This window comes from Nothoprocta perdicaria, unplaced genomic scaffold (assembly GCF_003342845.1).
Source record: "Nothoprocta perdicaria isolate Ctin4 unplaced genomic scaffold, notPer1 scaffold_0, whole genome shotgun sequence".
Classification (NCBI taxonomy): Eukaryota; Metazoa; Chordata; class Aves; order Tinamiformes; family Tinamidae; genus Nothoprocta; species Nothoprocta perdicaria.
The window spans coordinates 5,528,837-5,539,717 of record NW_020454092.1 but is presented as its reverse complement, the minus strand read 5'-3'; the positions used below and the strand labels follow the sequence as shown (position 1 = coordinate 5,539,717).

At 66.9% G+C, this 10,881-nt stretch overlaps 2 protein-coding genes across 2 annotated transcripts; one reads left to right on the top strand and one right to left on the bottom strand.

The window, feature by feature from the left end:
• Positions 1–541: 541 nt before the first annotated feature.
• On the top strand, positions 542–5,879 carry RUFY4 (RUN and FYVE domain containing 4). Its single transcript, XM_026041949.1, has 11 exons — positions 542–614; positions 1,157–1,263; positions 1,796–1,921; positions 2,147–2,253; positions 2,341–2,484; positions 2,622–2,753; positions 2,854–3,664; positions 3,750–3,856; positions 4,281–4,427; positions 5,350–5,481; positions 5,595–5,879. Exons 1-11 carry the CDS (start codon positions 569–571, stop codon positions 5,695–5,697), a joined length of 1,962 nt encoding a protein of 653 aa, XP_025897734.1. The 5' UTR covers positions 542–568; the 3' UTR covers positions 5,698–5,879.
• Positions 5,880–8,224: 2,345 nt separating this feature from the next.
• Positions 8,225–10,661, bottom strand: LOC112951499 (C-X-C chemokine receptor type 1-like). The gene is made up of 2 exons (XM_026044242.1): positions 10,627–10,661; positions 8,225–9,303 (listed from the first exon to the last, which is right to left on the bottom strand). The coding sequence occupies exon 2, from the start codon at positions 9,296–9,298 to the stop codon at positions 8,225–8,227; it is 1,074 nt and encodes a 357-aa protein (XP_025900027.1). The 5' UTR covers positions 9,299–9,303; positions 10,627–10,661.
• Between the last annotated feature and the right edge of the window lie 220 nt (positions 10,662–10,881).

The window sequence follows — 10,881 nt, the reverse complement described above, 5'->3', positions numbered from 1 at the left end:
GCACTCACATGCAGGCACACACGTGTGCACGCGTGTTCCCCAYGCCAGGGCCACCCGCCGCCTCTGCCCGCTGCGCGGCTTGGGGACCCGCGTGCCGGGGGCTCCGTGCCGCCCGCCCCAGCCCCGCCGCCGCTTCCCGGGCTGCTCACGGCGCGAGCAGGGAAGCGAGAGCAGAAGCAAAGGCAGCACTTCCCCCACGCCAACCTCCCCCCGAAATGAAGGGACAGGGACGGGGATGCTGCAGGGGCTCAGCCTCGGTGCCGTGCCGTGCCGACCGTGCCGACAGGCAGGGCGAGCCGGGCATGGTACATGGGTGCAGGGAGAGCTGAGGGGGCAAGGGCTGTGCCCGTCGTGTCTCACGCCTGTGCAGGGGAGGACACGGGCAGAAGGATGCCCTCTATCCCACTATGTTTTATCCTAAGGAAGAGGAGCTCCATGGTAGGGCCTAGTGGGGAGGAAAGACCCTTTCCTTGGGGCAGAGGCCAAACCCGAGCTCTGGGGTGCCAGGGTCAGCGCCAGGTCGCTCTGATCAGGGCCTCTGTCTTGGCAGAGCCCTGGGGCAGGAGCCATGGCCGAGGATGGGGAGCTCGCCCGCGTCATCAAGGATCTGCAGAGTAAGTGAGCAGCCCGTCCGCGCCGCGGGTGCACGGGCAGCCTCCCCCGCATCCCGCCTCATCCCGCCTCATCCCGCCAGGCCGGACAGAGCCGCAGCCCCACGTTCCTCCCTGCGCCCAGYCCGTGGGCAGCAGGGAAGGGCTGTGACACCCGTGTCCCAGCGCTGCAACAGGGGAGGAGGCCCTGTCCCCACCTTGGAGGCCATCCCAGGACCCCCCACCTGCAGCAGCCCCATCTCCCCCTCMTCCCTGGGGACTGTCCTCGGCTGGGGAGCCATCCTGGCTCCCATCCTGGCTGCCCATCCCGCCACCAGCCCAGGCGCCTGGATGGAAGGGAGCAGGGAAGAAGCAAGGAGGAGCCCTGCATGTACCTGCTCCCACTCGCTCTCCCTCTTCCCCCTTTTCATCCCGCCGTGAGTTCCTCTTTCGCCCACAGCAGAAATCCCCGGGGCTGAGGGCCTGGACACRGCGGGGAGGGTGTGGGATGGGGCACAGGCCCGCTGCCCACCAGGGYCGGCCAGCTCATGCCCACCACCCCGCAGAGACCGTCGCCGAGCTGAACCGGAGCTACCRGGAGCAGAACCTGCCGGTGACGGACGGGAGCCGGGAGCTGCACAGCCTCTGCGCCCAGCTCGAGTTCCTCCTCCAGGTACCGCGCAGGCTGCCCCCACTCCCTCCCTGCCTCAGTTTCCCCCTGGGTGCAGCCCAGAGCTGAGGGTGCCTGTTCCAGCCACTCCAYGAGTGGGCACCCTTGGAGAACTAGTTGGCCCTTGGCACTGCCAGGCCCTCGCGCTGCCCGGCTTTGGAGGTGGGGAGGGAGTTTCTGAAGGGAGAGCTGAGCCTTGGCACGCTCACGTGCGGTTGGTGTTGTCTGGCTCCGGGCACCCCTGGCCATGCCAAGCTCTCCTGCAGCCTGCCCAGGGCTCATCCTCTTTCACACAGGGAGCTAGGGGTTATTCCCAAAGCCACAAAAGGGAAACTGAGGCACAGAGCCAGCCCAGGGCTGCTCTGCATCTCTGCTCCCCCTGCCCCAGTGCAGCAGACTATGCTTGGCCAGGAGACCGACTGTGCCAGGGTGCYTGCTGGGCACTCAGGGTGCCTGGCTGGCTCCCAGGCTGTGGGGCACGGACTGAGGGGACAGGGGACCTCCCCAAAGGGGACTGAGCCTGTGTCTCTGCCAGTTCGACCTCAAGGAGAAGAGGAACTTCTTTGGGCAGCGGAAAGACTATTGGGACTTCCTGTGCCAGGGCCTGGCGCGGCGCCGGCAGGAGCACGAGGGCGTTCGCTTCGTCGCCTCGCTGGACAAGGTGCCTGGGCTCRCGGGGCGCCCGCGCACCCTTGTGCATGGGCACGCACCGTTGCATGCACAGCTGTGCAAGTCAGCCTTGCACGGGCACGTTGGCACGCTAGCACCTGCACTTGCACGCAGGCACACGCGCTTGAGCGCGTTTTGCACCGTGCCCACACTTGTGGGTGCACGTGCAGGGTGGCGCGGGCGGAGGGCTGGGGCGGATAAACCCCTCTGCCCGCAGCTGAAGACGCCGCTGGGCCGGGCCCGGGCCTTCCTGCGCTACTGCCTGGTGCACCGGCAGCTGGCCGAGTCGCTGCAGCTCTGCCTGCTCGACCCGCAGAGCCTCAGGTGAGGGCAGGGGCCGGGAGGGCCGCGGCGGGCGCCCCGGGGCGCGGGGGCTGCAGAGGGGTGCGCGAGCGCGCCTTGTGCTTGCAGCGAGTGGTACTACGCGCGCAGCCCCTTCCTGAGCCCCCAGCGCCGCGCCGAGATCCTGGGCAGCCTCTACGAGCTGGACGGCGTCACCTTCCACCTGGCGCTGCGCCGCGCCGACCTGGACGCCGCCTGGCCCATGTTCTCGGAGTGAGCGCGGGCGGGAGCGGGGGGCGCCGGGGCTGGCAGCACCGGSTGGGCACAGCACAGGCACCCCCCCTCAGGGCGCGCGGCACCGCGTGGCYACGGGCATCCCCCCTCACACTGAGCCCCGCCGTCCCCTCCAGGACGCTGCCACGGGCCAGCCCAGCGCCCGCCGGCTGCCCAGAGAAGATGCTCAACGGCAGCGATGCAGCGGGCAGCCCCGTGGTGCCCGCTCCCCGCTGTGACCCCATCGCTGCCCGCTCCCCCTCGCCCAGGTGGGCGAGTGCCAGGACTGACACCGAGAAGCAGCCCCAGGCTGGCGGGGACGGGGAGCCCGCAAYGTGCCCGGGCCGGGCGCCGGGCTCCCCAACACAGGAGCAGTCCTTGGCCGAGCTGCGTGGGGCGCACGCGGCGCTGCAGGAGCTGGCCGAGCGCCTGCGTGCCGAGGCGGCGGCGCGGNCAGGCGCGCGAGGCCGAGGCGCTGCGGGACACCAACGCCTTCCTGGGCGCCACGCTGGCGCGCCTGGGCGCCGAGCTGGCGGAGCTGCGCCGGCACGCACCGCGGGACACCGAGGTGGCCCAGGAGCGGCTGCTGCTGGAGGCCAGGGCGGCCGCGGCGCCGGGCGATGCGGCCCTGCCGGAGACACCGCGGGCGCTGGCGGAGGAGGAGGAGGCACGGGGCTGGCGCGAGGCCGCGGAGGCGCCGGCCGCCCGGCTGGCCGCGGCGCTGGCAGAGCGCGACGCCCTGGCCTCGCGCCTCGCGGCCAGGGCGGCCGCGGCGCCGGGCGATGCGGCCCTGCCGGAGACACCGCGGGCGCTGGCGGAGGAGGAGGAGGCACGGGGCTGGCGCGAGGCCACGGAGGCGCCGGCCGCCCGGCTGGCCGCGGCGCTGGCAGAGCGCGACGCCCTGGCCTCGCGCCTCGCGGCCTCGGAGGCTGCGGCGCKGCAGCAGCAGGAGCAGCAGGAGCAGCTCCGGGCGGCGCTGCGGGAGCACCGGGCGCTGGAGCAGCGGGCGGCCGCGGATGCCCAGGACAGTGCCCGCCGGCTGGCAGCCGCCCAGGCGGAGCTGGCCGCCCTGGAGGAGGCGCTGAGGGAGGCGCTGGAGCGGGTGCGGGAGCCCCGCGCGGAGCAGCCGGCGGCGGCTGGCRCGGAGCCGGATCCCAGCACCGCGGCCAGCATGGTGACGGTACGGGCGACCTGGACCACATCCCTGGGCACGGGGGGATAAACCCCCTGGGGAGAGCCCCCCAAAACCACCGCCTCTCCCGCAGCTCCTGGCCTCCGTGGCCGCCGCGGCACGGGAGGAGGCTCAGCAGAGCCGGCAGCAGCTCCAGGCCCAGCGGCAGGAGGTGGAGCGGCTGCAGCAGCAGCTGGGCAGGTGCTGACAGGGAACCCTTTGGCGTCATCCCTTTTGGGGATTGAGGGATGRCTGGAAGGGTGGAGGTGTGAAGAGGGGTAGGGGTGGACGGATGGGTGGAGGGGTGGGTTTGGGGTGGGTAGATGGAGGGAGGGCAGATGGTTGGGTGGAGGGGCAGGGGAATGGATTGCAAGGAAGTGGATGGAAGGAGGGAGGGATGGACTGGCAAACAGATGGAGGGATGGGTGAGGGAAGGATGAATGAATGGCTGGAAAGCAGCTGGGTAGGTGAATGGATGGAGCAGTGGGTGGCAAGATGGTTGTGGGGATGCAGACATGGATGGATTGGAGGATGGATGGGTGGCTGTGGAATGGAGGGGATCCCCACCCCGTGCCCTGGCACCCCGGGGCTCAGCTCAGCGCTGTTGTGCCACCCTCTGCGCCAGAGCGCGGCAGGACGGAGAGCGCTGGGCATCGGCCCTGCAGCGGGCGCAGCGCGAGGCCATGGAGCGCGAGGCCACGCGCGGCGAGGAGCAGGCCCGGCAGCAGGAGCTCATCCGCGACATGAAGGGGCGGCTGCTGGAGCTGCTGCGGTGAGTCCTGCAGCCACCTTCCCGCGGCCGCGCGGCTGCCTGGCCTTGTGCCGTGTGCCGTGTGCCTTGTGCCATGTGCCGTGTGCCTTGTGCCGTGTGCCTTGTGCCATGTGCACTGTGCCTTGTGCCATGTGCAGTGTGCCTTGTGCCGTGTGCCTTGTGCCATGTGCAGTGTGCCTTGTGCCGTGTGCTGTGTGCCTTGTGCAGTGTGCCTTGTGCCATGTGCAGTGTGCCTTGTGCCGTGTGCCTTGTGCCATGTGCAGTGTGCCATGTGCTGTGTGCCTTGTGCCGTGTGCCCTGTGCCGTGTGCTGTGTGTCGTGTGCTGTGTGCCATGTGCCTTGTGCAAGCCAACGCTCTCACACCCCTCTGCCCAGAGGAGGGCACCAGAGCCCGGGAAAATCCCCCTCACTGTCTCAGAGACCCGGGTGAGGACTTGGATGCCGCCCTGGGGCTTGGGCGCCAGGCCTTGTGCCCAGACCTCTCWTTGCTGGCTGGCGGTGTGGGGACAGCGGCTCTATTGGGGATGTTACACAAAGGGCACATGGATTTTTGCCAGGTCTGGCACGTGTGTAAACCAGAGCGCACAGCGGCAAGCAGAAAGGGGCTGTCGCGTAGGAGCTTCTGAGTGCAGCCAACAGGACCTGCCCCAGGCACATTCCCCCGCCTGCCTGCGCGTGGCTGTCGGGGCCCTCAGGCTCCCGTGCACACTCACACCCGTACGTGAATGTCTACGTGTGTGGGTACTCACGTGTGAGGGGGTCTGCCCAGCCGCGTTCCAGCACATCCCCACCCGCTGCAGGAAGGGAGATGCCCAGGAGACAGCCAGCCCTTCCCTGTGCGCCCAGGGGGTGCAGCCTGGGGGCAACCCCCTTCCCGAGGGTGCGCTGTGTCTGGGCAAGCTGACCCGAGCCCTCTCTGCAGGGAGAAGGATGCGCTGTGGCAGAAGACGGAGGGCATAGACCCGCAGATGCCCAGCGTGGCGCCTCGCAACCTGGGGCTGTGCGCCCGCTGCCGCAAGGATTTCCGCCTCCTCTCGCGGCGATACAGCTGCAGGTGGGGCCTGGGGCCGAGCGGGAGGGCATGGGGCAGCGGGTGGCATTCCAGGGGCACCAGGGGCATCAGGATGTCACGGCCCTTGTGCGCACGAGGCCGTCGTCTCTCCGCAGGTTGTGCCAGGGCAAGGTGTGCCACGCGTGCTCGGTGGACGTGGGGAAGCAGGGGCGGTGCTGCCTGCTCTGCTACCAGCAAAGGCAACAGCAGCCCRCGTGAGGCGGCACTGGCTCTGTCATGCTGTGCTCGGACACGCGCTCCAGCCACCGTCTGCCTCCTTGGGGACTCACATGAGCCAAGGACCTGGGCGTCCAGGACCTGCTGTGCAGGCCCTTCCACTCAGGATTGGGGATTTTGGACACATCTTTCACGTGGCTGGTCCATGGAGAGGAAAACAACCCACTCCTGCTAACTCTCRTGGCTCTCTGTGGCTCTCGTGTCATCTGCTGGTCATCACCAGTTCAAAACCTTGGCCAGGACGCGGGAAGTGAGTGATACAAATGGGGACAGCCCTCCTTGGGGGAGAACGGTCTCAGGAAAAGGTGCCTCATCTGAGCCCCTGCGTCAGCACGAGCTCCTGCCAGGAAGGCAGCAACGGGCAGGAGAGGCAGCGATTAGCCAACAGCCCCCGCTTCCTGACCACTTGCGAGGAACTGCTTGGGCAAGAGGCTTCCCAGACGCAAAGGTGATGGGCTGCCCCTGCCCGGCTGCCCGGCTGCCCCTGCCCAGCCGGGACCCCAGCATGGGGGTCTCCAGTCTGGGCCTTGCTGAGGGGCCCCCGGGCCTCTGTCCCCAGCCCCTCACCGCCCACCACACAGGGCACAGCAGCACCCACGGGTGCCTCCTGCGTCTCGGGCCCCCGGGACCCCAAGGCAGGGGACGGTGGAGGAGCACTACAGGACCCCAGTGGAACAGCACGGGCTGTTCCAGCAGTGTCTGCTGGAACAGACACACACGTCACAGAGTGTGGCAGGTGGGACACCCCAAGGTCACATCCCCCTCCTCAGCCCCTGTGCCCTGGTGCCAGCCCCGGTTGCCCAAGCAGGGGCGGAAATGCCCGGTTGTGTAAGGGGCAGGTTCCCAGCCCTTTGCACAACAGCCGTGCGGCAGCGCAGCGCCGCGGGCACGGGAGGAGTCGGTACCCGTGGGGCACTGGGGACAGAGCTGGCTCTGTGACAGCGAGGGCAGCGAGCAGCTCCAAGGGAGCTTGCCCTGGTCGGCAGCCTCAGGTGCCTGTTGGGAAAGGGGTTTGGGGAGTCTGTCCCCAGCCCCGCTCCCAGGCAGGGCTAACGGGTCGTGGAAGCCCCCAGGCCTGGCTCCGTGACGCAGAGCAGGAGACCCGCTGCACGCGCACAGGATGCAAAAGTGTCTGCAACAGCCTCTTGGGTAACGGCRTTTTCCTGGCTTGGAAATGAGCGTTACGGTGTGTTACAGCACACACCGCAAGGCCAGGCCGGCCTGGGCACCCTGAGCGCATGGCACAGCACACAGGGCAGCGAGGAAGGAGCCTGCTGGGGTAGGACAGCCAGGAGCCACCGTGGCCAAGTGGCTCCCCAGAGGGATGCCCTGGGTACCACCATCGCCACCCCACACGGCCAGATCCCACGGCAAACAGGAGCCAAACACAGGTGACAAACCCATCAGCATCTTTATTGCTGAATGGCCATCAGGCATGAACATCACTCGCATCCCATGGCCCTGGTGAGGGGTCCCCAGTGTCACAGGCTCTGTGCCCAAGAGGGAAGGGAGGGCAGCACTGGGCATCTCTTCTCTGCAAACCAGGCCAGGGTGGCCCATACCTGCTCAGCACCCAGGCGCTCCTCCAGCTGGGGTCCCTTTGGACCGCACACATCAGCGGGGCATCGCTGCCGCCAGTCCTTGCTGTCCCTGGTGCTTGTAGACGGTGCCGTAGGGCCGCTCCATCCCCTGCGTGTCCCCTGCGTGTCCCAGGCGGCCTGGTACCCCAGCTCACGCCRTGGGCATGGGCAGACACCCCACACAGCTCCCTGGTTGCACACACGGCCGCTCACGCACAACCTGCGCTCCGCAACACGCACGCGGTGTCAGGGTCACGTCGCGCACTGCCGCRCGCGCCTGTGCACACACCGCACGCACAGACACACAGTCACACAGGCATCCAGTCACAGGTGATCGCATAGCTGCACACACGGACCCGCACACGAATTCAGGAACAGCCCGTAGTGCTCGTGCATGTGTTTGTGTGAGAGCGCGGCTGGGATCTCGCGTGCGAATACCGCTCACGTGCGCACCCGCCATCACCCCCACATGCACACAGGCACGTTTCAGCTGTCACACACACACAGATACACACACGCACACCGAGTCACGTGCACTCACACCCACTCAGACACACATACAGTCACACACACATACACATACATCCCCACCCACCCAAACTCCCCCACACAYGATCCCACCGTGACTGCAGGCACCTCCGATCACACACTCACCATTGCATCCATGCCAACTTACCACCGCACGCCCAGCATTGCACACACGTGCAGCCGCATGCAGCCCTGCCACGCACGTTCTCAGCAACACGCAGCGAGCGCAGACCCACTGCGCACCCATCCGTGAGCAGGGCGCCCTGGAGGGCTGTGCCTGGCGTCCCACGGGCCGTGTCCTTGCAGGTGGTGTGAGGGTGCTGGGGTGTGCGGGAAGGGAAAGTTRGGGTGCTGGGGCCTGCTGCAGGCAAGGCAGACCAGTCCTGGGCGAGCAGCAGGGCTCAGAGGGTGGTGGAGGTGTTGCCGGAGGAGGAGGCGAAAGAAGGGTGGCCGTAGCGGGCCACRGCATCCTTGCTGATGAGCCCGCGCTGGGCCAAGATCTTGAGGAAGCTGTTGCGAAACTTCTGCCCGATGAAGGCATAGATGATGGGGTTGATGCAGCTGTGGGAGAAGCCCAGGACCTGCGTGATGGAGAGGGCCGTGTCGATGCGGTTTCTCCTCTCACACGTCTCCTCAATGGCCCGTGTCCTCATGAGGGTGTCGCTCACCAGGGTGATGTTGTAGGGCAGCCAGCAAACGAGGAAGACCAGTACCACGGCCAGGATGACCTTCATGGCCCGCTGCTTCTGGGCATTCTTGGTCTGCAGCAGGGTGTGCACGGTGACGCCGTAGCAGAAGAGCATCACCAGGAGGGGCACGGCGAAGCCGAAGGTCTGCGGGAGGACGCGCAGCACCACGCGCCACTTGGCCGTGTTCTCTTCGCCGATGCTCTCGTAGCACACGGTGCCGTTGTTCGGGGAGCTGAAGGCCTCGCGGAAGAGCAGAACGGGCAGCGAGAGCAGCACCGAGAAGACCCAGATGCCCACACAGACGAACTTGACCCAGTGCCTCTTCTCGGTGGCGGCGCGGGTGGCGTAGACGATGGCCAGGTAGCGGTCCACGCTGATGCACGCCAGCAGCAGGATACCGCTGTAGAAGTTGGCCTCCTGCAGCACCGAGATGGCCTTGCACATGACGGTGCCGAAAACCCACTCATGGGCCCGGTAGACGGCCCAGAGCGGCAGGCTGAAGGCGAAAAGCAGGTCGGCCACCGCCAAGTTGAGCAGGTAGACGTCGGTGACAGAGCGGTTGGTTTGGCTGGATGTCACCACCAACACCACCAGCCCATTCCCTACCACACTGAGGAGGAAGACGAGGCAGTAGATCACCACCACCAGGTACTTGTTGAGGGCAGAGCTGTCAGGCCGGCACGGGGAGGAGGAGACAGCCACGCTGGGCATGGCCGTGCTGTAGTCAGTGTAGTTGTAGAATGCAAAGAGTTCTGAGAGATCCCCGTTGAAAAAGATGGAATCCATTTCGCCTGCAAGGCAAAAAGGCATCATGAGTAGGTGGGAGTAGGGCCTGAGACAGGGGTGGCAGCATCTCTAGGGCGCCCACATCTCCATCTCCCAGCGATACCACTCCATGGCTCCTACATGCCCTGCATCCACACTGTGCCAGGTAATGGACAACGCTACACGTGGACACTGTCACCCAGGTCTCCCTCAGCTCAGTTCCTTCCTGCCTTCAAATCTTTCTCCTAGAGGAGAACTTGACCCATCACGTCCTCCAAGGCCATCTCTGCCACTCCCAATCCACATGGTCCCAGGGTCAGGGAGCTGCCAGCAAAGGTCCAGTTGCCCTCAAGTCAGGCAAAGTTTGTCAATTCCACACCAGAAACAGCCCAGCACTAAGGACAGATCAGACCTCAAGAAAAGAGCAGTCAAATCTCATCCCAACCCTTCATTCCCCTTTCCGTCCAGCGGGGACTTCCCCATTGCCACTTCTGCTGGTGCCTCTCCATGAAAGCCTGGCTCCACCTTCTCCATAACCCGCCTAGGAGACCCCCTTCACCCTCTCTTCTCCCAGAAGGATGARCCCACCTCCTTCCATCTCCCCTCTAACGTCCTACACTCCAATGCCTGTGACTGCTGCTGTTCCCGTTCGTTGCACTCGCTGCTTTACCAGGAGCCCGGAGCGGGACCCAGCGCCCAGCTGGGCTCCTGCCAGTGCCCATGGAGGGACAAACCCTGCGCAGCTCCCAGATCCCAGGTCCTTCTCCATYGCTGGTGCCGAGGGAAAGGTGCCGAGCTGGGCGGCTGCACTCCCCAGCCTCCGGGCACYGGGCAGAGCCAGACGCTCGTGCTTGGGCTAGAAGACACGAGCTTCCCCTTGGGGTATTTTTGGCTTCTTGTTTTAACTCCCTCTCAAAATCCCTGCAGTTCCTCTGGAGAGCAGATTTCCCCGCAGCCCTGCTGTGGGTACCACACTCCCAGGCCGGCCCAGGCCCCTCGGGAGAACAAGAAGCAGCCCGTTTCCTCCCCAAACCTGCCCGTCAACCAGCTGCACCAGCAGCTCCCTTCGCAGGGGCAGGAGGGACGGGGCGGGAAAGGCGCCCCGTGAAGCGCAAGGTGCTTCCCAGGGCACACGCGCTGCCGGCCCCAAGGAGGCCGAGGATTTGCGCCCCGTTCGGGAGCCAGCCGATACCCACCCGGGTTTGCCCTCAGTGCCGGCTCCCTCCCCGGCCTGGCCSTGCAAGGCCAAAGCGCGGGGCGGACGGCGAGGAGCCCCGGAGCGCGAGGGCACTAAAGCGGGAAGGAACCCCGGGCAAGGACACTCCGCTCGAGCATCCCTGGGGACTCACCAGGCGCTTCCTTGGCTCTGTCCCCCCACGTCCGGAGCCTTCCACGCTTCCCAGTGCAGTCTGTGCCGGGGAGCTCCCCGGCGTTTTGCCAGCCCTTCTTCTCCAGCCGACCCGATGGCGGCCTGCAGGCAGCAGCGGCCGGAGCTGGCGGCGGCGCTGGCGCGAGGCGGCCGTGCGGGACTCTGGGCACGGCCAGCAGCACCCAGGTCCCTGCAGCACCCAGGTCCCCAGGAGCACCCAGGTCCCTGCAGCACC